This window comes from Castor canadensis, chromosome 14, assembly GCF_047511655.1.
Source record: "Castor canadensis chromosome 14, mCasCan1.hap1v2, whole genome shotgun sequence".
Taxonomy (NCBI): Eukaryota; Metazoa; Chordata; class Mammalia; order Rodentia; family Castoridae; genus Castor; species Castor canadensis.
The window spans coordinates 16,835,562-16,861,618 of record NC_133399.1 but is presented as its reverse complement, the minus strand read 5'-3'; the positions used below and the strand labels follow the sequence as shown (position 1 = coordinate 16,861,618).

Here is a 26,057-nt window from a genome sequence, read left to right as displayed (position 1 = left end):
GTAGCAATGTGTACCCTACTAAGGACCAGAGAGCCTGGCATCCTTCATCCAATGCTTTCTCTATTTCTGCTTTGATGTATTTAAAAGCAAGTCATTTCTGTGTCTTCCTTTTGGATCTTTCCTGTTCTACATGGTATTCAGAAATTTAGATAGTAGATGGCCCTTTTCGCCATCTAACAAGTTATTTTAACTTTGTATGAATACAACTATGCATTTTCTGAGCTATCTGCAGTAATGACTTAAGTTTTTATATATGCTATCAGTGTATAATAATTGTACATATCGATGGGGAACAGGGTGATAATTCAATGCTTGTATGCACTGGGCAAAGATCAATTCAAGAGATTCAGAATCTCTTTAAATATTTATCACTTCTTTGTATTTGGAAGCTTTCTGCTCCTCTCATGTAGTTTTTTTCTTAATAAAATATATAATGTATTGTGGTTAACTATGGGAACCCTTCTGTGCTATAGACATCGAAGTAATTTCTTATGAAACTGTGTTTAGTCCCATTATCCAACCTTCCTTTATCCTTCTTTTCCTCTTACCCTTCCTAAATCTCATGACCAGTAGTCTGTCTTTCTCTATCTCTCTATATGTATCTATCTATCTATCTCTCAACAGGGTTTTAACTCAAAGCCTCATGCTTGTTAGGCAGGTGCTCTACTTAAGCCACTGCACCAGCCCTTTGTTGCGCTGGTTATTTTTGACATAGGGTCTCACTTTCATTTTTCCCAAACTGGCTTCCAGCCATGACCCTCCTGATCTCTGCATCCTGAGTAGCTAGGATTACAAGCATGAGCCACAGGCACCAGGTTCAATAATCTACCTTTCACTGCTCAGAAATCAACTTCATTAACTTCCACATACAAGCAAGAGCAGACCATATTTCTCATTCTGGTCTTTTCTAATTAATAAAAACTTATGTGATTAATAAATATCCTCAGAAGTATTGGAATGTGTACCTTTACTATAGTGTTTCAAAATGGTGTCTTGGAAACTCACAGAGATGTTTTCTGAGGTAATGTGAACAAAATTAACTCAAGGATTTTTTTCCTCTTTTATGTGATTCACTTTCCTAATGATGACATCCACTTTTGTGATTTTTTTCTACTCAACCATAATGTACATTTCTTGAATTTCAGAACTGCATCTTATCCATCTTCACAACCAAAGTGCCTCATACTGTTTTTGGTAAGGAGTTTGTATTCAGTACATATTTGCCAAGTGAAGTGAAAATTAGACAAGAGGATTTTTATATACAAAATAGCATCTAGATCAGAAAATACAAATTATTAATATAATATAACCTTTTGGAGAAGAAAAGAAATTTAAAAGAATGTTAGCAATACTGGGGATTGAACTTAGGGCCTCAGATTTGCTAAGCAGGTGCTCTACCACTTGAGCCACAGTCCCAGCCCTTTTCTGTGTTGATCATTTTTGAGAAAGGATCTCACTTTATGCCCAGGTGGGCCTATCATGTAATCCTCCTATTTGTGCTTCCTTGCTTTGCTGGGGAAAACAGGCACATGCCACTGCACCCAGCCACTGGTTGAAATGACGTCTCACAACTTTTTGTTTGGGCTGGCCTTAAACCACAATCCTCCCAATCTCTGCCTTACAAGTAGCTAAAATTACAGAGGAAAGAGGAAAAGAGGAGGGGAGGGGAGGGAGAGAAGGAGAGTAAAGGAGATTTGAACTATTGAGCCCAGTGAGACACCAAAATTTATTGGTACTGATATTGACAATAACAACATTCTAGATATTTCAATGTTTTACACACATTACTTTTTCAAATAATTCTTTTATACCATGTGTTATTCCATTTTATGTTGGTATAACAAAGTACCTGAGACTGGGTACTTTATAAAGAAAAGTGGGCCATTTATATTAAAATTATAGAGGCTAAAAAATCCAAATAACATGACTGCAGCTCTGGAGGGACCCTCTGGCTTCACCACATGGCAGATGAAATCATGGTGGGTGCACTTACAAAATGAAGCGATCATATGCTGAGACTGGAAGCCAGAGAAAGACTAGGGAGGGGGTAGACGTGCTCTTCAATCACACAACCAGGGTCCCCAAGATCTATGTTAATTCTTCCTAAGGGAAATTCCCCTAGTGACCCAATTCCTTGCACTAAGATCCACTTCTTAAATGTTCCACTAACTTCCAACATCACCACTCTGATGACCAACCTTCCCTCACACAAACCTTCAGATGAAACCATTATGTCCAAACCATAACACGTGATTAGGATCATTTTCCTCTATTGGCAGATAAGGAAGTTAGACCTCAAGTTAACTACCTAGCCTGCTCAAGATCACAGATGTGGTGATGAAACTCAAACCCAGGGATGGACAAGTCAGGCCATTCTCTCAGTCAAAATGTTATAGACTCTTGAGTCTAACCTTTTAACAATAATAGTTAAATCTCAGAGAAAGCAAGAGTCACCTAATCTAATTCTTACTTCTGGAAACCCATTCCCCAAGCAAGAAATTCTCTACCTTTAGACACTACAACTTTAGGGAAAACACAAGCCAGAAAGTAAGATTTATTAAGGGTAACTTTATAGAGTTATGTGTCACATAGCAAGGGAGGTACAGTCTCAGAAATGCACTATGAGTGAGTTCAATGTGTGGATACCACCAAACATCCTCACACAAGTGCAGATGGCTGTGATGTCACAGGGTGTGATAGTATCATGAAACTGCCATCACACGTGGGATTCTTCACTGACCAAACATCTTTATGCAGCACGTAGCTGTATTTTCATTTCACTTCCTTTGATTCTTACTGAAGGTAAGGTACATTTTTCCCAGAATAAAATGCCTTTATACTGTGATTGCATGTAGTCAGTTAGTTTGAGGTATTGTAAATGAAATTTTTCCTCAAACAAAAGAGGAGATTTTATTTTAAAAGGAATATTTCCATCATAGCAGACACATTGTATGTCACCTTGACTCCGTTTTGCATTCATACCCTCTAGTAGTAGATCTTGGAATGATCATTCAGTTCTAAAAACAGTATAAGTAAAAGAAAAAGTCCTGAATTTATCCAAAGTACTTCTGACATTTGTTGATAAAAGGTTAACTAGTAAACCCTGGCATATTTTCCTCAATAAAATATCTTTATAAATGTCCAAAGCTGAAAGAGAGAGGTGACTTTTATATAAACATTGGTTACATTTTCCCATGGTTTGCGGTATAAAATATTAGATATATAATATTTATGTAAGTATATATGTATAATATATATAATATTTTATATTATCCACAATATATTATATTTTAAATATATTTAATGTTTTTAAATATATTTAATGTTGTATATGTTTTAAGTATCTTTAAACACACATATATCTTTATACACACACATATATATTTCAATAATTATATATAGTTATTACATGTTAAGTGAATGAATGTAAGAGAAATATTGCCTAAATATTTTTTCCTTGCTGCCTTTCTTTTTCTTTCTTTTTTGTTAGCATATATTAATTGTACTAAGGGGTTTTGTTGTGACATTTCCATACATGCATATAACGTACTTTGATCAAACTCACCGCCTCTATTGCTCTTTCTTATTCCCCACCTATTTTTTTTACTATTTTTGACATTCTGTTTTCATGCATATATGTAAAGTAATTCTATCATTTAAGTTTTGTTGTTTGTTCTTTTTTCTTGCCCTATTGAAGTATTATTGACAAACAGCAGTTATGCATATGCAAGATGTACAATATGATAACTCAATATACATGTATACACTGTGTCGTGGGTTTTGGTTTTGGTTTTTGGAAGCACCGGCATTTGAACTCAGGCCCTTGCACTTGCTAGGCAGGAGCTTCACCACTTGAGCCACACTGCCAGCCCTTCTATTGTGTTTACTCTCATTTATACTTTCTCAATTTTAGGCTCCCCTTCTTTGATCATTTATCACATTAGGTATTTTATTCTAATTGATTTAAAATTTTTATATGTCTACATTGCTATGCTTTGTGATATCTAATACATTCTAAATACATTCCCTAGATTCCAATATATATTCCTTATTTTCTTTAGTTTTTACTTACACATATTTAACATGCTCGAATCCATTGACTGTATTCTCATATTTTTTCCAAAGCTGCAGGGTTTATGCTCAGAGGGGTAACATATTTTTTTCTAGAAGTCGGCTACTGCAGGCACCAGTGGCTCACACCTGAAATCTCAGCTACTTTGGAGGCAGAGATCAGGAAGATTGAAGTTTGAAGCCAGCCCAGGCAAATAGTTCTTAAGACCCCATCTCAAAAAAAAAAAAACTAGAGCAAAATGGACTGGAGGTGTGGCTCAAGGGGAAGAACACCTGCTTTACAAGTGCAAAGCCTTGAGTTCAAACCTCAGTCCCATCTAGAAAAAAAGAAGTCTACTACTATTAGATATCTTCCTTCCAACTTCATTTTATTGGGATAATTGGTGTTAAGACAGGAATTCTCATTTTCTTATGAATTGTACAAAGAGGTTGAATTGTGATGTGTCCATATATGCATGTAATATACTTTGGTCAAATTCACCTCCTCTGTTACTCTTTCTTATCCCTCTAAGATGAGGATTTACTTTAATTTTGCTTCCAATTAATCATTAATTATCCAAGCACCATTTATTTCATAATAATCAGCATCAATTTTGGTGCTACCTTTATAATAGCATCCAGTTTTATTGCATTTATATTTCATGTATCTCCTTAGATTTAGGCCAGGTTCAAAATGCCTTGATGAATACAGATTGTATACATATTTTCACAAAAAGAAAAGAGCATCCCTCTACTCCTCATTGTAAAAAGTATCATGTCCAACTATTCTTTGTGGAAACCATGCTTAAATTGCCTTTCCAATATTCACTTCTCAGAATTACTCAAATGCAGTAGAGAGTACAATCCTGTCCTCAGAAACCAAAATCTATGGGCTTAAATACCAACTGGGCCCTTCACATAGTTACAGATATGTAACTCTGCAGAAATGTCCTTTGAGGTCTCTGAGCCTGTTCCCTGAACTGTAAAATGAAGGTAATGGTGACTGGCCATGGTGGCTCATGTCTATAATCCCAGCTACTTGGGGTGCAGAGGTAGGAGAATCATAATCCAAGGTCAGGCTGGGCAAAAGCTTGAGATCATATCTGAAAAACAAACTAAAAGCAAAACTTCTGGAGGCATAGCTCAAGTGGTAGAGCACTCACCAAGCAAGCAAGAAGCCTGAATTCAAACCCCAACTGGAAGTACAGAGCAAGACCTTTCTCTCTACAGATGATAGATGATTGATAGATAGACAATGACAGATAGATAGATATAGATATATAGATGATAGATAGATAGATGATAGATAGATAGGAAGGAGAAAAAACTAAAAAGAAAGGGAGGCCACATAAAGATAGGAGCAAATTGGAGTGATGTGGCCACAAGCCAAGGAATGAATGAAACCACCAGAACATGGAAGAGACCTGCAAGGAGTCTTCCTTAGGTCATTTGAAAGATGCTCAAAGTCAGTACTTTGTGAACTTCATTGTGGCTTCCAAAAGCATTAAAAAATAAATTTCTGCTGTTTGAAGTGACCTAGATTGTGATCATTTGTTACAGCAGTCACAGGACACTAGAGTGGGCCATGGGGAGGATTCTTGGAGTATTTGGAGGATCACATGAACCAGCAGCTATGGTGTGGCCTCATGTTGTGCTGATCTGCTCACTGGTGTGGAGCAGCAAGTGACTGTGCAATTTCACTGTGTTCCCATAGGTCCTCCTTCAGCTACTCTGCCTCCTGGCCAGGGGTGTGTGTGTGTGTGTGTGTGTGTGTGTATTTAGCTCCATGAAAAATGCCTCATAGTTCTGCAGGATACAGTCCTTGTCATGGCAAACACAGGTGGACACAGGTTCCCTTCTGTCCTCTCTATGATTTTCCCATCTTTTGCTTGTGATTTCCAGCTACATTTTTTAGGCCTGGGGTTTGAACTCAGACCAGGCACTCTGCCATAAGACACACCTCCAGTACATTTTGCTCTGGTTATTTTGGTGATGGAGTTTCCGAAACTATTTGCCCAGACTGGCCTCAAACCGCAGTACTCTCCATCTCAGCCTCCCAAGTAGCTAGGACCACAGGGATGAGCCATCGGTGCCCATTTTCCAGCCTTCTCATTTTACATCCATCTTCTTTTTCAGGAAGAACCCAGAAAGCAAGTCATGTTTTACAACAGATTGCCTCTGTCTTCAAAAATAGATTCAGGTGTCTTAATCTGGTTGCCACAGGGGAATTGAAAGAATGAAAAGATAATCTAAATGTCAGCTGTGGTGACTCACACCTGTAATCCCAGCTTGGAAGGCTGAGGCAGAAGGATTCTGAGTTTGAGGCCAGCCTGGGTTAAATAGTAACACAATCTCAAAAGAAGGAGGAGGAGGAAAAAAGGGAAAAAAAAGAGAGAAAATCTAATCCAACATACCATTTCTCCAAAAAAATTGTCTCCATTTCCCTCACCCCAGAGGATAAAAGCATTTGGGGTTTTTTTTAGCACAGACTACTATAGTTTAGATCTGGAGTGTATTAAAGGCTTGTTCCCCAGTTTGGCACTACTGGGAAGTAGTAGAACCTTTCAGAGGTGGGGACTAGTGGGAGATCAATAGGTCATTGGAGGCATATCTTCAAAAGCGATTGTTGGATCCCAGTCTCTTTCTCTTTCTCTGATTTTGCACTCCCACCATCATGTGATACTACCCACAGGCCCAAAACAACAGGCCAACTAACAGGACTAAAACCTCCAAAACTGTGAGCCAAAACAGACACTTGTTCTTTATAAATTGACTATCTTGGGTATTTGTAAATGAAATTTTCAAATGAAATGAAGTTTTCATTTCATGCACTATGAAGCAAGGATGTCGGTTGAAATTCCAGCTGGAGACTGGAATCCCTAGAATTTTTCTGGGGTCCAATATGGAGTAGAGGCTCTATAACCAGAGCTTTTTCAGTCTTTGACCACAAGTGTCTCAGTGATGACCACAAATAGATTACTGACAATCTGAAGTCTTTTCTCCTCTTTTCTCAATAGCTGTACCCAAATTCTCTTAGGATTCTAAAGAATGGTGTGGAGGTATCCTAAAACATACCTGTACTTTGATTTCCCTCCCCTCTTGGAGTGTATGCTTAAGTACAGCTTAAGTTAATGTTCCGTTGCTTGGACAAAGAGGACATGGAGTTTAGCTGAGCTATGTGCAACCCAAAATTTCCTGTATCAGAACCTTACTTCCTCATTGCAGTTTTGGAAGGTGGTACCTACTAGAAGCTGTTTGGATCACCAGGGTGGAGCCTCCATAAAGGGAATAATGCCTTTCTCGTGGGAGTGGGTTCATTATCAAGTTCAGCCCCTTTGTCTCTTGCTTGTGCGTGCTCTCTCCCCTTCTGACTTCCACTATGTTATGAAGCAGCATGAGACCCTTATCAGAGGTAGCTGCCAGATATTGGATTCCCCAGCCTCCAAAACCATAAGTTTACATAAAATTCCTTACTTTATAAATTACTCAGTCTCAGGTATCCTGCTATAGCAACAGAAAATGGATAAAGACACTTGGTTTCCTCATCTTTGATTTTCCCAAGCCTTGGATATCCCACCTGGTTCACTAAGTTGCACAAAAATAATATTGTGTCCCCCCTTTGAATGTCAACTTAAATATTAATAACAAAAAGCAGCACTGAAAAATAGGCACAATGTGTGTGGGGGGGTACTATTGGGAGGGGGATGGTGAAGGAAGGAGATTAAGGTGATGGTACATGGTTGATGGATTTCATATACCTATATGAAACAGAATTTTAAAAAACCTCTTGCAGTTGCTCTAAGTGGGGTGGGCTGGGGGCTGAGGGGGAGAGATGATGGGGGCAATGTAAATGATGCACAATATAAGTCTAATCAGAATTGTCACTATGAATCCTCCCCCACATAATAAATGTATCCTAATAAAAATTATAATTAAAATAAAGTGATACTGTATCTAATGTTCACCCTTGTGTAGAAAAGAGACACAGGATAATCAGTCTTAGCAGAGAAAAGCTGGGGATACCAGACCCAGCTACCCCCCCCATAAGAAATTACTTCCCTTCATTTTCAATCTCAGTGTTCAGTAAATGGTTAACTCACAGAGCTTGGGGTGCTCACAGCCTGTATATCCCAAAGAAAGGAAGGGTCCTTGACTGCCTCCTGGGATATGACCTCTGATCTTTGCATTAATCTTCCTGATAAGAATGTCTGCAAACCCAGGGCCTCAGGCCATACCACAGAGTGTCTACTATCAATAAATGCTATGGTGAATCCCTGGTGTTGTTCATCTTGTGCCATGGACTGGGCTGTATTAGACTGCCCTTTGGGAAGATTGAAAAATGAATAGTTAAGGTTAGCAGGTGCTCCATGCTCCTGTAACTGAGCCCCAATAAAACTGTGGACACCAGTGCTCAGGACAGCTTCCTCCGTTGGCCGTACACAATGTGACACATGACTGCTGGAAGAAGTCAATAATATCCAGAAGGAACTGGAAAGTCATGACATCTATCCTGGACTCTGTCCCATCCATCTTCTGCCTTTGTTGATTTTTTTCCAGTACTGAAGATTGAACCCAGGGCCTCACGGATGCCAGGCAAACCCTCTACCACTTGAGCCACACCACCGGTTCTCCTTTGTTGGTTTCTATTAGTATTTTTCACTGCAATTAACTGTAACCATGAGTATAATGATTTTTCTGGTTCTATGCATCTTGTGAATCATTAGATCTGAAAGTGGTATTGGGGATTCCAACATAAAACCCACAGATAGTGTTTTATTATGAGAAATAGTGTGTTTTCCCCCCTTTGCCTTCTTCAACTCCAACACTCCTTGAGAAAACAAAGGACACGAGTTGACTTTTCTTCTTGTTGGATTTGAAGCTTTCTCCCCCTAACCCCAAGAGAAATGTCTTCTTCATTCTTACCCCCCTACCTCAAGTTCTCAGCACACACTCAGAGACCTTGGATACTTTTCATTCCTGGTCCTTTATCTCAGTTTCCCCCACTCCAAACAAGCCAAGCAGAACATGTGTGTTCAGCCCACTGTCACTGGGTAGCAGATTACCCCCAGGGCTCTCCTCACCAGCCCCCTTCCCTCCTCCCTGCTGTGCTGGAGGTCCCTCACATGGCACTCTCATTACCTCCCCGGCCCCTGGATGCCCCCTTTTCTTGTGCCATGAGTGACTTGTAGGGCTTCCCCAGGCTGGGGAGGGTGAGCTCAGCTTCCTGCAGGTCCAGCTCCTGCTGAGACAGATGCTCAATGACAGCTGCTCCAATTGAGTCTCCCAGCACATTGGTCATCGTACGAAGCCGGTCACTGGTGGAGGAGAGAGAGAAGATGCCATTAATGGGGGACTGAATAGCAGAGGGCAGCATACAGCAAGGGGTACAGCCAGGGAGTAAGGACTCATGTTCAGGTTCAAACCAAAATCACATGACCTTGAGCAGGTCTCTCTCCTCTGTGTCCTCAGTTTCTCTTCCTAACAAACTCAGATTGGCTCAGTTTCTGAGATGGTCAGCTTTGCTCTTAGCAATGCGATTTTTGTTTCTGAAGATGTGAGCACATGATAGAGACAATTAGGCCTGAGTCAACATGGTGTTAACCAGCACAAGGAGGTAACTATCCACATGGAACTTAGGACCAGCCAACAGCTCCCATATGGGGAGGAAAGTTCAATTTTTTTTCATGTAGTCTTCATGTTAGAAAGAAAAATGAAACAGGCAGGTGCAGTGGTTCATGCCTATAATCCCAGCTGGTCAGGAGGTAGAGATCAGGAAGATCATGGTTCAAGGCCAATCTGGGCAAAAAAAAGTTAGCAAAACTACATGCTGGAGATGTGGCTCAAGTGGTAGAGCCTAGTAAGTGTATAGTCCTGACTTCAAAGCCTGGCACTGCCAAAAACAAATAAAAATAAGTTAGCAAAACTGCATCTCAACAAAAAAGCACAGTGGTTCATGTGTGTTCTCCCAGCAACTCAGAAGGTGGAGACAGGGTGGACTGTGGTTCAAGGGCCGCCTGTTCAAGCCCCATCTCAATCAATAAGCTAAGAGTGGCAGTGTCTGCCTGTGATTCCAGTAATTCAAGAGGCATGAGTAGAAGGGTCATAGTCCAGACAAAAATGCGAAACCCTACCTGAAAAGAACTTGAAGCAAAAAGGGGCTGGGAACATGGCTCAAGTGGTAGAATGCCTGCCTAGCAAACACAAGACCCTAAGTTCAAACCCCAGTATCACCAAAAAGAAAAGAAAACAGAAAGATGGAAGAAGAAAAAAGATGGAGAGAGAAAGAAATGGAGGGAGGCAGGGACAGACAGAAGAATGAGGGAGGGAGGGAGGAAAGGAAGAAGGGAGGGAGGAAGGGAAGAAGGGAGGGAGGGAGGGAAGAAGGGAGGGAGGGAAGAAGGGAGAGAGGAAGGGAAGAAGGGAGGGCGGAAAAGAGGAAGGAAGGAGCTTTTTTATTTGCTTCACAAGTTCATGACATCTTGGCTGGAAAGAACATAAATCCATCAAAGCTTATCTCTTAAAGTTATCTATCCCTCATAAAAAATGAATTTTATCAATCAAAATTCCTCACTAAAGTTATAGATAATCTGTGTTTTCCTCTCACTTACAAAATTCTTCTTGGATTCAAAATTAAATCTTCTCACCAGGAATAAAAAACACACCTGTTTTTAAAAGTTGGAAATTTATATATATATTTACAAGTAGGCTAGGGTTTGGGGTGTGGCTCCAGTGGTAGAGCGCCTGCCTAGCAAGCACAAGGCCCTGAGTTCAAACCCTAGTACCACCAAAAAAAAAATGCAAACCAGATCTGCCCCATAGGCCATTTTTTTATGATTTCTAAATGAAATGTGCCAAAGAAGAGCCATTTTAGTTTTCAAGGGTAACTCTGTGAACTTCAGGAATCCACAGCCATGGTTTTCAGGACTCTCCAAATCCCCCCTTCTCTCTGAAATTTAGAACTCTGTCCTTTCAGGATCCTACAGGGGAAAGTAAAAGGAGCCAACACCTTCCAGCCAAAGAACACTCACAGAAACCAGTCCACAGCTATGATCAGCGTGATGTCTTCTGTAGGCAGGCCAACAGACGTGAGCACAATGACCATGGTGACCAGACCGGCCTGGGGAATGCCAGCCGCCCCAACACTGGCTGCTGTGGCCGTAATGCTGCAAGTGGAGAGAGGACATGGGATCTCAGGAGGAGGAAAGAGAGTGGGGGAAGGGGCAGCAGTCAGATCCCTAAATCATCTTAAATTCCCAAGCTAGCAGAAAAAGAAAAATACTGCAAGATCTCACTTATAGGTGGAACCTAAAACAAATCAAAGTCATAGAAGGAGAGAATAGGATGGTGACTACCAGGGGAGGGAGGTTGGCGGCGGAGGCAGGGGGGGAGATGTTAGTCAAAGGGTCTCCAGTTTCAGTTGAAAGATTGGTAAATTCTGGGAATAGAATTTTGCTAAGAGAGTAACCCTTAATTGTTCTCAACACAAGGGGAAAGAGAGAGAGAGAAGGAGGGAGGGAGAGAGGAGGAAGGGGAAGGAAGTGAGGTAGGGGAGGGAGGGAGGAAGGAAGGAAGGGAGGGAGGGAGGGAGGGAAGTTGAGAGAGAGAAAGAAAGATAGAAGGAAGGAAGGAGGGAGGGAAGGAAGGAGGGAGGAAGGGAAAGTGAGAGAGGGAAAAGAGATAAAAAGAAGGAAGGAAGGAGGGAGGGAGGGAGAGAGGGAAAAGGTAACAATATGAGGTTATGAATAAATTAATTGGCTTGATTGGGCTAATCACTTCACAATGTATATGTGTATTAAACCACCACATTCTACACTTTAAATATATATACTTTTATTTGTAAGTTACCCTCTGTAAGACTTGGGGAGAGAAGTTCTATTTGTTTTCTAACTATATAAACCCACCACATTAGAGATGGACCATCTCAGTTCTAGAGATAGTTCTTAGATAAAATTTGTACAATTTTTAGAATGAATCAACATGGTGCTAAGAGTGTAACTCAGCCGTTGAGCTGTTGCCTAGTGAGGCCCTGGGCTCTATCCTCAGCATGTTAATTAATTGATTGTTTGTTTTAATTAAGTTAAAATGTGGGGGGTCAGACTGTATCAAGAATGGACTATATTTCAACTCTGGCATCAACTCTGATTACCCACTATGCTGTGCTGAAAAGGATCCTAAAATCCACTAAGCTTACCAGGAAAGTTATTAATGCCCTATGGTGGCCTCTGAAGCAACCTACAGTCGTGAACTTGGAGCCATGGACAATGCTTAGGAGAGGTGATAGCGCTATAAGAACGGTGACAGGGCAAATGCTTGGACAGGCAATAGAAAACAGTCTTTGGGATCCAGCAAACTCATTAATGAACTCTGTACAACCTTAAACATGAACTCACAGCCTTCAGGGCTTCATCCATAGAGGGGAGAGATACACCACCCCTTCTCACTGTGCACAGTAGAAGAGCACAGTGCTAGCACATAACAAATGCTTCAGTGGTATCAGTGATTGCTGTCAAAAATACGCCTTCAAATGAGAGGAACCAAGAACTCCACATTCTATAAACTTAGTACTGTTTCAGAGCAGGACTAAGAAACTCATCTCATTAAGGAGACATGAAGACACCAATGGCCCAATTTGGGGATAGAAGAAGGCCATTAAAATGTACTGATGTGGCTGAGCCTGGTGGCCTGTAATCCTAGCACTGAGGATGGAGAGGCAGGAGGATCATGAGTTCAAGGTCAGCCTAGACTACACAGCAAGTTCAAGGCCAGCCTGGGCTACGCACCGAAACCTTGTCTCAAAAAACATAAGGTCTGGGGACACGGCTCAAGTGGTAGAGCACTTGCTTAGCATGCATGAGGTCCTGGGTTCCGTCCCCACCACCACAAAAAAAAAAAAAACTACTGATGTGTACAGAAAACTAAAACTAATTTTGTTGAGAATTATTTTAGGAATAAAGTTTTTACTCTCTTTATGTTAAAATGTTGCTGGAATGAGTTTCAAAATTTTTACCCTAATTCATTCATGGAATTAGTTATAGACTTCAGAACAGAATCCATTTCTATCTCATTCTCTAATTCCAAATTGCTCAATTCTATAATAATAGAATCTATGTTAATACATTTAATCAATACTAACAAATTTAGGGTTTCTTGTTAATATATTAATAAATAATATAACAATTTAATATATTTGCCTTGAAAATTGTTAAGATATCATAATGGGGATTTTGTCAATAGAATATTCATAATGAATAAATTTTGTATGTCAGCAGTCATAATCCCGAGTTGGTTTCTTGGGACCAGGCAGAATGAGCTTACTCCATTCTGCCCTTGGAGGGCGCCCGCAGATCAGTGATATGTGGGAGGCAAGCATCTGGAGGAGAGGTATTCTCCTGCTCCTCCCCTGAGACTCCATTCATGAAATTCTCCATGCTTCTTTTTCCCCTAATCAAGCCAAATCTAAATAGGATACATGAAGGAGAAATTGTGGAGTTTTGAGAAAATGAGATTTTATTTATTAAAATATTTTTTCTTTGTGAAGTTATTTAGTGCCATATATATCAACACCTCGTAGCACATTACATCAGAACCAGTAGTTCTAATATACAGTATTCATACCAGAGTTGGGATCACACTTAAATTTGTAAAATGTTTATTTTATTTTAGGACATTCTATATAAAACTTCTTTTTTCAGCAGTGTTGGGGTCTGAACTCTGGTCCTCTCACTTGCTAGGCAGGCACTCTACCACTTAAGTCACACCGAGGTCCTTTTTTTTATTCATTTATTCATATGTGCATACATTGTTTTGGCCATTTTTCCCCCCTACCCCCTCGCTTCCAGGCAGAACCTGTTCTGCCCTTTTCTCCAGTTTTGTTGAAGAGAAGACATAAGCAATAATAAGACAGACAAAGCGTTTTTGCTAGTTGAGATAAAGATAGCTATAGAGAGAGATTCCTGGCATTGCTTCCATGCACAAGTGTGTTACAACCCAAACTGACTCAGCTCTACTCGACCTTTTCACTAGTTTCCAATCACCTTCTCATATTGACCTCTGTCGCTTTAAGGGTACTGTATTAGCTCCTTTGTAGTGGGAACATCAAACACTTTTGAGTTTTGGGTTTCCTACCTATCTCCATACCTCCCATATGTGCTTTCTCCTTAGCGTGTGACCCAAGTCCAACAACCTTGCTGCCTTTGCCCTAGATCTAAAGCCCGCATATGAAGGAGAACTTGCCAGCTCACCTTAAGCCTCATCTTACATTGGGCTCTTCCCACCTCCACCTTCCCCAATTGTAGCTCCCTCCTTTCCCGAGTCAAATGGATGATCTTAGCAGTCTCACCTAAGCTGCCTCACCTGATTGTGGTGATCTGGCCCAAGTTGAGCTCGTAGTTGTTGACTTGAGCAATAAAAATGGCGGCCAAGGCCTCATAGAGTGCGGTGCCATCCATGTTGACGGTGGCTCCCACAGGCAGCACGAACCTGGTGATGCGGCGGTCCACACCCAGGCCCTCCTCCAGGCAGCGGAAGGTAATGGGCAGAGTCGCAGAGCTACAAGGAGAGAGACCCAGGGGCTGAGAAAGGGGAGTAGTAGGGCAGTAATGGTCCAAAGAGGACTTCCCTTGACAACACGGAGAGAGCCAGGCAGGAACTCAAGCAATAGGAGAGCAAGTGTATAACATTTCAGAGGCTGAAAGATGGGCACAGGGAAAAGGGTTGCTCCTGATGGAAGGAGACCTCAGCAATTGAGTTACCCCCAAGGTAAAGGTCTCTTGACCCACTTAAAGCCAGTAGTTTAAGGCCAATAACTTATGCCACTAAACTGCTGATCTCCCATATCTTAGGACAAAGGAGGAGAGCTATTCACAGGGCACTTCAGCTACACTGACTCTCAACCTTTCCCCACATTTCCCAGAGGAGGAAGAGTGACTTCATTGACTGGTGAGTTTAGTAGAAGTGGGCATTGCATTTGGAGTCAACTTGTCCACAAGATGTGTGTTTTATCTGGTCAACTTTACCTCATGCAGTGAGAAGCCTCAACTCACTTAATTCTGGGGTACAGTGGCACCAATCTTATTTAGCCACAGACCAAAAGGCACATTCTCCAACCAGCATTATGAGCAATAAAAAAAATTATATTTTTCTTCCATTTCTTTGACTCTTTGAGTACCTTCACAAATTGTTTTGATTTGGAATGATGAGAGATTAAGAGGGAAGTCTTTCTTAACCCCCCTAAATGCACAGGAGAGAGAGAGAGAGAGAGACAGAGAAAAGGAAAACAAGAGAGCTTCCAGACTAGAGGGAAGATAAGGTTCTCTGATCTAGAAAATGACTGAGCTCACAGGGCATCCTGGACCAACATCTTCAACTCAAAATTGGCACCTGGTTCTCCTCTATATAAAATGGAGAAATAGACCAGGAGAGCCATCCCAGGACAAAAGACTAGAATCCCAGGTACTGGCCACCTGGAGACCTGCAAGAGCTCCCAACAGTGTTGTACAACCAGAAGAGGTGTCTACATCAGAAAAGCAGGACCCCTGGAAGAACCCATAAAAGATGAGGAATCAACCCAGAGAGAGTGAGGGGTGAGGCCATACCTGGAAGAGGTGCCTACGGCAGTAATGAGGGCCTGCAGCATACCCCCAATGAAGGGGAAGGGGTTCCGATGGGTGATGAGGAAGTAGATGAGGGGCAAGACACCGCCAGCATGGAGAAACAAGCCCACGATGACAGTCAGTGTGTACATTCCCAGCTGACCTCCAAGGACTGCCATGTCTTCCATTTCCAGAATCTTACCGGCAATCAGGAACAGGATGCCCACAGGTGTGTACCTGGGCAAGCCACACACCTGTTAGGAATTCCTCTGGCTCTCTCTTATATGTCTGTTATTCAATTCTTTGCTGCACAGTCACCATCCCCAAGGCTTTACCCATATAAATTCCTGGAACCAGGCAGTGCCAACCATACAGCCTCCTACTCTACTCCATCCTGTCTCATATTAACAAACAGCACTAGTGTTATAGTTTGGATCTGAATTATCCCCGAAAGGGCTAAAGGCTTGGTCTCAATGCAGCAGTGTTCAGAGAGGGCTTGACCTCATCCATGGATTAATCCATTGATAGGTTAATAGCTTAATGGGCCATTGGGAGGTAGTGGAAACTGTAGGAGGTAGAGCCTAGTTCAAGGAAATAGATAATTGGATTTGTGCCCTCAAAGGGTGTATCTGTCCTCTCTCACACTCTCTGCTTCCTGATTTGTTCCACCATGATGGTCTGCCTCAACACAGGCCCAGAAATCATGGAGCCAGACCACCAGGGACTGAAACCTCCAAAATGTGAGCCAAAGTAAATCTTTCCTCCTTTAAGTTGTTTCTGCCAGGTATTTCATCACAATGATGGAAACTAACACAACTGGGTCTCACAAACATGTCCCACCTCCTCTTCCTCCTGCTCACCCACTGCTACCTCTAACAGCAGAAAAGTTCCACGAGAGCCAGCACACACAATTTTATGAGATCTTCATCTCACAACAGCATTCAAACCCTCCTCTTCCATTCCAAATAACCACTGCCTTCAGGATCCCTTCCTTACACATTGCTGAGACAACCTGTCTCCAGCCTCATTATTTGCTACCCCTAACCCTTTGTTCCATATTTGTAATTCTTATACCCTATTCTCCTCCTCCTCCTCTCTTCCTCCTCCTCCTCCTCCTCCTCCTCCTCCTCCTCCTCCTCCTCCTCTTCCCCTTCTTCCTCTTCTCCTTCTCCTTCTTTCCCTTCCCCTTTCCCTTTTACTCCTTCCCCTTTTTCGCTTCCTCCTCTCTCTCCTCCTCCTCCTCCTCCTCCTCTCCCTCTTTCTTCTCCCCCTCTCCCTCCTCCTGCTCCTCCTCTTCTTCTTCATAGTACTGGGTATTGAACCTCAGACCTTGTGCACCCTAGGCAAGCCCTCTACCCTTTTGAGCCATGCCCCCAGCCCTTTGGGGTATTTGTGTTTTGTTTTTTAGATAAGGTCTCACTAACTTTGCCCAGGGATGGCCTCGAACTCAGGATCCCCCTTACCTCTACATCCCAAGTAGCTAAGATGACAAGCACATGTCACCGTGCCCAGCTCTATTCTCACTAATCCACCAGCTTCAACTATTTCACAGAATTTCCCCCTGACTTCCCAAACCACCTATCCTATCAAAATTACCTGTTTCTTCCTCATTTATTCAACAAATATCTAGTAAGTTCAGGCACACGTTTTCTGCTCTCACAGCTTTTACATTCTGTTGGGGACTGTATTATGATGTGTGGACTTCCAGAAGTCATAAGGGAGCCCAACCTCCCCATGCAGCATCACCATCCACTGAGGCACAGTCTACCACTCACCAGATAATGATGCCCACCAGTCTCATAATAGCCTCATTGAGGCTGTCGAAGAAATCCCTCAGGACTCGGCCTTTGTGTTTCATGCCACCGATGACCAGCCCAAAAGCCACAGAGAAGACGACAAGACCCAGGGCATTGATGCCATTGGCAGAACCAGGCACAGGCACAGTCTCCTCAAAGCTCAGCACCTCCTGCAGGGTGCCCAAGGCCCGAGTGACATTTTCCAAGATGCTGGTTTCATTCTCCATCGAGGATGGAGGAGACATCGATGCACCCAGCTCAGACCCATTCTCCGTCCTCACGATGGTCCTGGTTACCACTCTCGTGCTGTACTGCGTCTTGAACTGAAATACAGAGAGGTTGGGCCAGGACTCAATATGGTGGCTATAATCAGAATCACCTGGAGAAATTTCCAAGAACACAAATTCCTGGTTCGCACACCCTGTAAAGTCTTGTACGGCACATCTGAGTGAATGGGGCTGGAAGTGTGGCTCAAGAAGTAGAGTGCCTGCCTAGGTAGAGCAAAGTCCTGAGTTCAAACCCCAAGGCCACCAAATATTCCCAGACACCAGTGACTCATGACTGTAATCCTAACTACTTGAGAAGCTGGGACTGAGAGGATTGCAGTTGGAGGGTAGTCTGGGCAAATAGTTTTTAAGTAACCAGAACAAAATGGACTGGAAGTGTGGCTCAAGCAGTAGAGCACTTGTTTTGCAAGCAGGAAGTCCTATGTTCAAACTCCAGTCTTATCAAAAAAAAAAAGTGAATGAATGATTTGACCAATGCATAGAAGAAGGCATGAATGAATTACTACAGCCTCTATGGAAAACAACAGCAAAGTTTTTCAATAAAAATAAATGTAACTACTATATGAGCCAGAAATCTCACTGCCTGTATACAACCAAAAGAAATGAATTTAATATGTCAAAGAGATAGAAGTTGAGTGTCTCTAACCCAAACATCCAAAATGCAAAATGCTCCAAAATCTGAAACCTTTGGACTACCAACATGATGTAAATGGAATATCCACACCTGACCTCATGTGACAGGATACAGTCAAAATACAGGTACCCTAAAAATACTGCATTAAATTACCTTCAGCCCATGTGGATAAGGTGTACAAGGAACATAAATAAACTTTGTGTTTCAACTTGGGTCTTATTACCCAAGATACCTCATTACGTATATGCAAATATTCCAGAATGCAAAACAAATCCAAAATCTGAAACACTTCTGGTCCCAAGCATTGCCAATAAAAGATTCTCAACCTGGTATTTGTGCTCCCATGTTCACTGCAACAGCATTTGCTGTTGGATAAAGAAAATGTGGTATGCATACACACGATGGAATACTATTCAACCTTTAAAAAGATCAAAATCTTGTTGTTTCCAATGACATGAATGAACCTGGAGAACACTATGTTTAGTGAAATAGGTCAGGCACAGAAAAACAAATACTGTACAATCTCAGTTATATGTGGAAACTAAAAAGTTGATATCATAGAAAAAAAAGGGCAAAATGGAGGTTACCAAAGACTGGGTTAGTTGGTGGTGGAGATGTTGGTCAAAGGATACAAAATTTTCATATGACAAGAAGAAATTCAAGAATTCTATTCTATAGAATGGTGACTATAGTTAATAACAATGTATTCTATACTTAAAAATTACTGAGAGTGGATTTTAAGTGTTTTCAACCTAAAAAAATGGTAAGTGTGCAAGGAAATGTGGAGGTTAATTGGCTTGACTTAGCCATTCCACAATGTAAACATATTTCAAAGCATCATATCATGCCATAAATATATATAGTATATATATATATATATATATATATATATATATACATATATATATATCATAAATATATGCTATATATGTATGTATATAGATATAGATTCCACATCCATGGATTCAGCCAACCATGGATCCAAATATTTGGGAACAAAATTGTTTCTGTACTGAACAAGTATGACTTTTTTCTTGCCATTATTCCCTAAACAATATAGAATAACTATGTACATTGTATTCTAAGTCACCTAGAGATAATTTTAAGTATATAGGAAGACATGTGTGTGTTCTATGCAAATACTATTACTATGTTGTAGAAGGGACTTTGAGCATCCACAGATTTTGGAATTTGGGGACAATCCCTTGCCAATGCCAAAGGACACCTATACAAGTTTTTTTCAACTGAATCTTTTTAATAAAAATAATTGTTAAGAATGAGTGAGGCTGGGCACCATGATGTGCACAGTCATCCCAGCTGTGCAGGAGGCTGAAATTGGAAGGATCGTGGTTCCAGGCCAGCCTGAGCAAAAAAAGTTCTTAAGACCTGATCTCAATAGAAAAAGCTGGGCATTGTGTTTCATGCCTGTCATCCCAGCTACTGCAGGAAGCATCAATAAGCAGGATTGCAATCTAGGCCTATCTGGGCAAAAAGCAAGACTCTATCTCAAAAATGCCAAGATCAAAAAGGGCTGGAGAGTGTGGCTCAAGTTGCAGAGCACCTGCCTAGCAACCACGAAGCCCTGAGTTGAAACTCCAATATCATCAAAAAAAAAAAAAAAAGAAAAAAGAATGAGCAAATGAATAGACAAATGAAGGAGTGAACAACCAAAGCATGAGAGTAAGTATAGATTTTGCATTTTTCACAAGCTCCCTGGGCAATGCTCAGTCAGATTTCAGGACCTCTCTCATCACCATCTACAGTCAGAAGTCCTGGGATCTCTACCCCAGCCTCAGGCCTCCTCTACTCCTGTGGCCAGAGAGCTCTTGGCTTAAGTTCTCCTTTCTTCTTGGCCATGATACCCATAGGAATTATATTTCCTCCCCCAGCATCTTCCAAAGGTCCTTGCTCATTGATCCTCCCACCCCTCACCTTGGGCCATCCACTCAGCAGCAAGCTCTCTCCCACCCTCCACACCTCCTTGACCAAACTGGGTAATCCCCCCTGACCTGTTTGAAGCAGGCCTCCACAAGGTTGGGTGGAAACATGTTTCTGCAGGAAAACAAAGGAAGGAACGTGGTTAGCCCTTGGAAGAAAGTCTAAGGTAGTCATTGTAAAAATAGCAACAATAATAATGGCAGCTGACATATGGATGCTGGATGCAGGCCAGACACCAAACAAAGTACCTAACCAGTAACTTGTAGGTTACTTATGGTAACCTACAAGTGAGTGCTGTTATTGCTGCCACTTCACACACAAAGAAACAGGCTGGGCACAGTGGCTCACACCTATAATCTTAGCTACTTGGGAGGCTGAGATTGGGAAGATTGTGGTTTGAGACCAGCCAAGGCAAATAGTTCCAGAGAGCCCAAATAGCCAGAGACTCCAAAATAACCATAGCAAAATGGACTGGAGGTATGGCCCAAGTGGTAGAGTGTCTTCTTTGCAAACTCAAAACCCTGAGCTCAAACCCCAGTCCCACCAAAAAAAAGAGAAAGAAGGAAAAGAAAACAAAACCAAATCACAGAGAATCTGCATATGCTTCCCAGAGCCAGAGTTGCTAAAAGGTGGAGATGGACCTTGCAATGGTTTGAGTATGGTTTGTCCCCTCCAAAACTTATGCGAAATTTGATTACCATTGTGGAGGTATTAGGAGATGGGGCCTTGAAGCCTTGGTTCATGGGGGTTCTGCTGTCATAAGTGAATTAATCCATTTGTGGGGAGTGGCTTTATTCTAAAAGAAAGCTCCCTCTGGTGCACTTGCTGTCTCACCATGGGATGCCCTCCACCATGTTGTAATGTAGTAAGAAGACCCTCACCACATTCCAGTGCCAAATTCTTGGGCTTCCCAGCCTCCAGAACCATGAACTAAATAAACCTATAGTCTTTACAACTCACCCAGTCTCTGGTATTCTGTCACAATAACAGAATAAGACAGACCTCAAATCTAGTTCAGTATTGGCACTTTGCCAGGGTCCTATATCAGCTCAAGACTTCAATTCAGACATACATGCCAACGATAAATCAAAAGAAAACCTAGTTCTTAAACTCTTCCAGTTCTAAGTTCTCCCCGACACTGGTGACTAGGGTAGAAATATGGCTAGCCTTGATTCTGGCTAGCAAAATCTTGCTGCACTAAGAGAGTCATTCATCCTCCAATGGAGCTTGAGAATACCAGATAAGCAACAACTGTTCCAGGCTCCTCCCAAGATGGCACAGCTGTAGCCTCTCCAGCCTAAGAGTGCGAAGATCAAATCCTAGGAGCAGCTCCCTCAGAGGATGTGTGCAAGTCTCCAGGACAGAAAATGGGTACCAAAAATGGGAACCTGTGGGTGTTTCCATTTCCAGGCTGGGTCCCCCATCCTTTCTGTCTCCTTGAATATGACTTGTTGCATGCCCATTCAGAAACACCACCAAAATTAAAAGAACATCACCTGACCAGGTCCATGAAGGCATCAGCTGTGGGGATGGTCTCAATGCGACCCTCACGGTGCAGCCCCTCCTTGGAGCCCTTCCCGGGATGGATGATGGTGACCATGAGGATGCCGATGAAGACCGCGATGACCGTGGTCACCATGTAGTACACAGCTGCCCGCATCCCCATCCGCCCTGTTGCCTTGTTGTCCAGAGACGCCATACCTGAAGGACAAATAGTAAAGCCCCCCCGCAACCCCATCCACACCCCACAACCCACTCTCCCATTCATCTGCTCCATCCTCCTGGACCACCAGCACCAAGCATGCCCTCCTCCTATAACCCACTCCAAACCCACCCATCACCCATTTACCCACTCTGCCATCCATATACACCTTCACATCTCACGCCATGCTTTAGCCCAAACATGACTCCAGCAACCATACTACCTTCTCTCTACTCGAAACCAACCTATTCCCCACCTTCCCTAATTCCTATCGTGCACCATAGCCTCATTTTCATTCCCCTTTTCATCACACTCTCCACCCCAAACCCCATCTCCCTCCAACCCACATCGTGGTACAGCAGATACTGCTGGCGCTCCTCCATACCTATAATCAGCCTAATGCACATGTCTTTCAGCTACTGTGAGTGTTGGCTGCCCCTTCTGAAAACTGCTTAGCAGAGAAGGAGTTACCTCACCCAGAAGCCCCAAGGGCAGACTACAGCCAATGACTGACTGGTACAGGGATTCAAAAAAAAAACAGCTCCCTTGATTCAGGTGTGAGCAGAGTTGGGGGACAATTTCATGATGCCGTTCACACTCCACAGCCCCCCAGGAGATCAGGCTCAGAGGCCAACCTGCTTCTGAACACACATCTTTTCTTAGCTTTTTTTCCCCACCTGCTTCCCTCACTTGCTCGTGAGTTTCTCCCTCAATAAATAAGTCATACCTCTAGAAAACCCAACCCAAGAAGCCAGTCTTTCAGGCCTTGATCTTTTATTTGTGTCACCAAATCCAGGGACTGGCAAACTCCCATCCATGTGCTAAATCCAGCCCACTACTTGTTTTACAAATAAAGTTTTATTGGAACGGAACCATGTCCATTTGTATACATGTTGCCTGTGGCTGCTTTGGTGCTACAAGAACAGAACTGAATCATTGCAACCGAGATCAGATGGCCTTCAAAGCTGGAAATATTTACTATCTAGCCCTCTAGAAAAAATGTTTTCAAAGCCCTGCTTAATCCATCCATAGTCTGATCCCATCCCCTACCTTCCATTCTGGTCCTTCCACCTCACTCACCTCCTACATCTTCAACATCCTACCTCATGCCCACCTACCCAATATTCCAGTTACCTTCCCTGGGTGACCTCCCTCCTCATTCTTTCCTTCCCCTCTAGATAACACTAAGCCCTTGCAAGCTGGCATTTTCCTCTTGGGAGAAATACAGGAAAGTTTCTGAAATAAGTAGAGCAGGTCATATGGGGACTGGAACCTGACTATGGGACAGGTGCAGGTTCCACGTTCGAGATGCTGAGGTGGGAAAGGGAACTCATGCTTGGGACAGCCGTGGCTCTATCTTCAAGCTTGGGCTTTGGACAGATCTTGGAGGCCAGCACTGGCCTGGGCTTTCTCACCTGTGACCAGACTGGAGACAATGAGGGGTAGCACCAGCATCTGCAGCATCCTCATGAGAAGCTCACCAGGAAAGGAGAAGTACTTGATCTGGCGGTAAGTGAGCTGGTAAGGGCGCAGGGCAAATGCCAGGCTGACCCCTAGAGCCAGAAAAGGGGATCCATGGAGTGGACAGTTGGTCACTGAGCCCCAGGTAGCGACCATACATCCCAAGAAGGCGTGTGTGGATGGATGGGTGGTGAGAGAAACATTTGTGTGGATTTGTGTGGGCAAATTGGCATGTGTGTATATTGCAGAAATATGAGTGTATGCTACTATACTAACGTGTGCAGGTGCACATATGTCCACATTCATTCATGCATACACATGCATGCATATATGACCATGTATTTCAATCGTGAGTGTGTATGTGGACCTGTAAATAAATATGCACATACATTTCCTAGGTATCCATAGATGTGTCTTGTGTGCATATGTTACTGTTTTTAAACATAGGAGTGTGTGTATTTAAGCTCATGTGCCACGAAAATTAATGTGCAGGTGTGAATGCATTCACAACGTCAAATACATTTGGCCCTCTGTTTTCTCAGGTTCCACATCATGAAATCAGCCAACCATGAGTGAAAAATTTTAGAAAAAAATTCTTTCTATATGAATATGTACAGTTTGTTTCTTGCCATTATTGCCTACAGGATAGAGTATAACAATTGTTTGCATAACATTTACACTGTAGTACATTGTATAAGGTATTATAAATTATCTAAAGATGACAAAGTATCACGAAGAATGTGCAGAGATTCTATGCAAACACCACCTCATTTTATTTAAGGAACTTAAACATCCACGAATACCAAAATCCATGAATGTTCGAGCCCCTGGATATCAAAATTCGTGGGTGCTCAAATCCTTAAATAAAATGGGCTAGTGTTTGCTGGAACCAATCGCCCCCACCTCAAAAAAAAAAATGCTTGTGCCAGTGTGCACAGGAGTTTATGTTTGCACCCTTTAAGTTCTCTGCATAAAACATGTTCATGCTTGCATGTGTGCATATGTAAGCTGTGCTTGCACAGTGAAGATGTGTGCACACGTGTCTATGCTTGTGACACTGTGTGCACACTGCTGCGTTCTGCACGTGTGTACTCAGGGGGGTTGGAAGAGTGGCAGGTGGGATGTGAGTGCGAGCGTGCGTGACAGGGGTGGAGCCCTTGGGGTCGGGACGCGGGCTCACCGATGACCACGGCGCTGACGGTGAGCAGGATGAAGGCGTTGCGCCGCAGGAAGCGCAACACGTGCTCGCGGGTCATGGTCTGCAGGCGCAGGCGCGCGCGCAGGGCTCTCTGCTGCAGGCGCTCGGGCAGCCGCTGCAGCCAGCCCACCCGGCCCAGGCGCTGGCCGCTTTCGCGCAGGAACAGGCTGTTGCCTTGACTGCTCATCGTCTCTCGGCAGGGGACAGTGGAGCGGGCTCTGGTGAGGGAGGGAACAAAAGGCGAGAGTGGGTGGAGGGAGAAGGATTGGGAGAGCCCTGGAGAATGCTCAGACGTGGGACTGCAGGGATGCGCCCTTGCTAGGATACCTGCTGCGACACTACCTGGTGCTCAAGATCACGTCCTGCCAGCCGAGGGTCAAGGTCTCCAGCATCAATCCTGGGTATGACTTGGAAGAGACGGGTCAGAAAACCACAATACAATGGACGCTTTTGCCATCTCCTGCCTGCAGCTCCCTCCTTGTTTATTTCACTAAGATGATCACAAGCAATCAAGGGCTGCCCCAGCTCTCACCAAATTGACAAGGCGTTGCTTAATGCCGCGACCTGCAGAGGTCTGGACAAGGCGCCTTGACACTATTCTCCAAAATAGTGTCAGTTTGGAGCTCTGGTCTGAAGATGCCAGTAGTCGACTTCCCACAATGACAAAATCAGCAGGTGCGTGGCAAAAAATGGGTGCCTAATAAATGCAGCTGCTCTGTGTGCATGACCTGGGGGGAGGGGCAGAAGGAAGAGGGGAAGTCACTTGGGAAAGAAATGGTGACAGTTTTTGGCATAGGCTTCATGGGCCTCTCTAGACTGCACTATTGTGTTTCCCAGACTTCAGACTTCAGTGCCTCTTTATATTTGGCCAAATCCACCTAGCCTTATTTACTTAGCTAAAAAAAAAAAGTATCCAAAGTAGAATACATTTGTCCATTTTTATTTATCTTATAAATGAACGCAGAACTGTAGGCATGGTTCAAGCTATAGAGAGCCTGCTTTAAAAGCTGAAAGCCCTGAGTTCAAACCCCAGTCCCATCCCCCCCTCCAAAAAATGTATACAAAATGGAAACCATAGATCACTAATTGATATGCACTTTTTATAAATACTAAATAAAATGTGGCTGGGAACAGTGACCTGTAATCCCAGCCTCAGAAGGCAGAGATCAGGAGGATCACAGTTTGAGACCAGCCCAGGCAAAAAGTTTGCAACACCCCCATCTCAACCAATAAGCCAGCTGTGGTGGCACACACCTGTGGTCCCAGCTATATGGGAGACCATAGGCAGATGGATCAAGACTCAGGCCAACCACAGCAAAAAAGAAAGAGTCTATCTAAAATAAAACCTAAAAGCAAAAAAGGCTGAGGGAGTGGCTCAAGTGGTAGGGTACCAGACTAGG

At 42.9% G+C, this 26,057-nt stretch overlaps 1 protein-coding gene across 7 annotated transcripts in view; it reads right to left on the bottom strand.

Moving 5' to 3' along the window:
- Window positions 1-3,905: 3,905 nt before the first annotated feature.
- The window catches only part of Slc1a6 (solute carrier family 1 member 6), a 45,910-nt gene continuing 23,758 nt past the window's right edge, over window positions 3,906-26,057 (bottom strand). For 3 of the 7 annotated variants that reach the window (XM_074053899.1, XM_074053898.1, XM_074053900.1), the window contains 11 exons: window positions 25,190-25,385; window positions 25,000-25,064; window positions 24,640-24,875; window positions 23,414-23,551; window positions 21,793-21,997; window positions 20,368-20,410; window positions 17,417-17,760; window positions 15,645-15,878; window positions 14,404-14,598; window positions 11,079-11,213; window positions 3,906-9,365 (listed from right to left, as the gene is read on the bottom strand). In XM_074053899.1, the coding sequence (XP_073910000.1) occupies window positions 9,170-9,365; window positions 11,079-11,213; window positions 14,404-14,598; window positions 15,645-15,878; window positions 17,417-17,760; window positions 20,368-20,410; window positions 21,793-21,997; window positions 23,414-23,551; window positions 24,640-24,875; window positions 25,000-25,049 (1,776 nt within the window). In that variant the 5' untranslated portion in view covers window positions 25,050-25,064; window positions 25,190-25,385 and the 3' untranslated portion in view covers window positions 3,906-9,169. Of the gene's footprint in view, window positions 9,366-11,078; window positions 11,214-14,403; window positions 14,599-15,644; window positions 15,879-17,412; window positions 17,761-20,367; window positions 20,411-21,792; window positions 21,998-23,413; window positions 23,552-24,639; window positions 24,876-24,984; window positions 25,386-26,057 lie in introns of those variants that run through there. The other 4 variants (XM_074053901.1, XM_074053903.1, XM_074053902.1 and 1 more) reach the window with 4 other exon arrangements.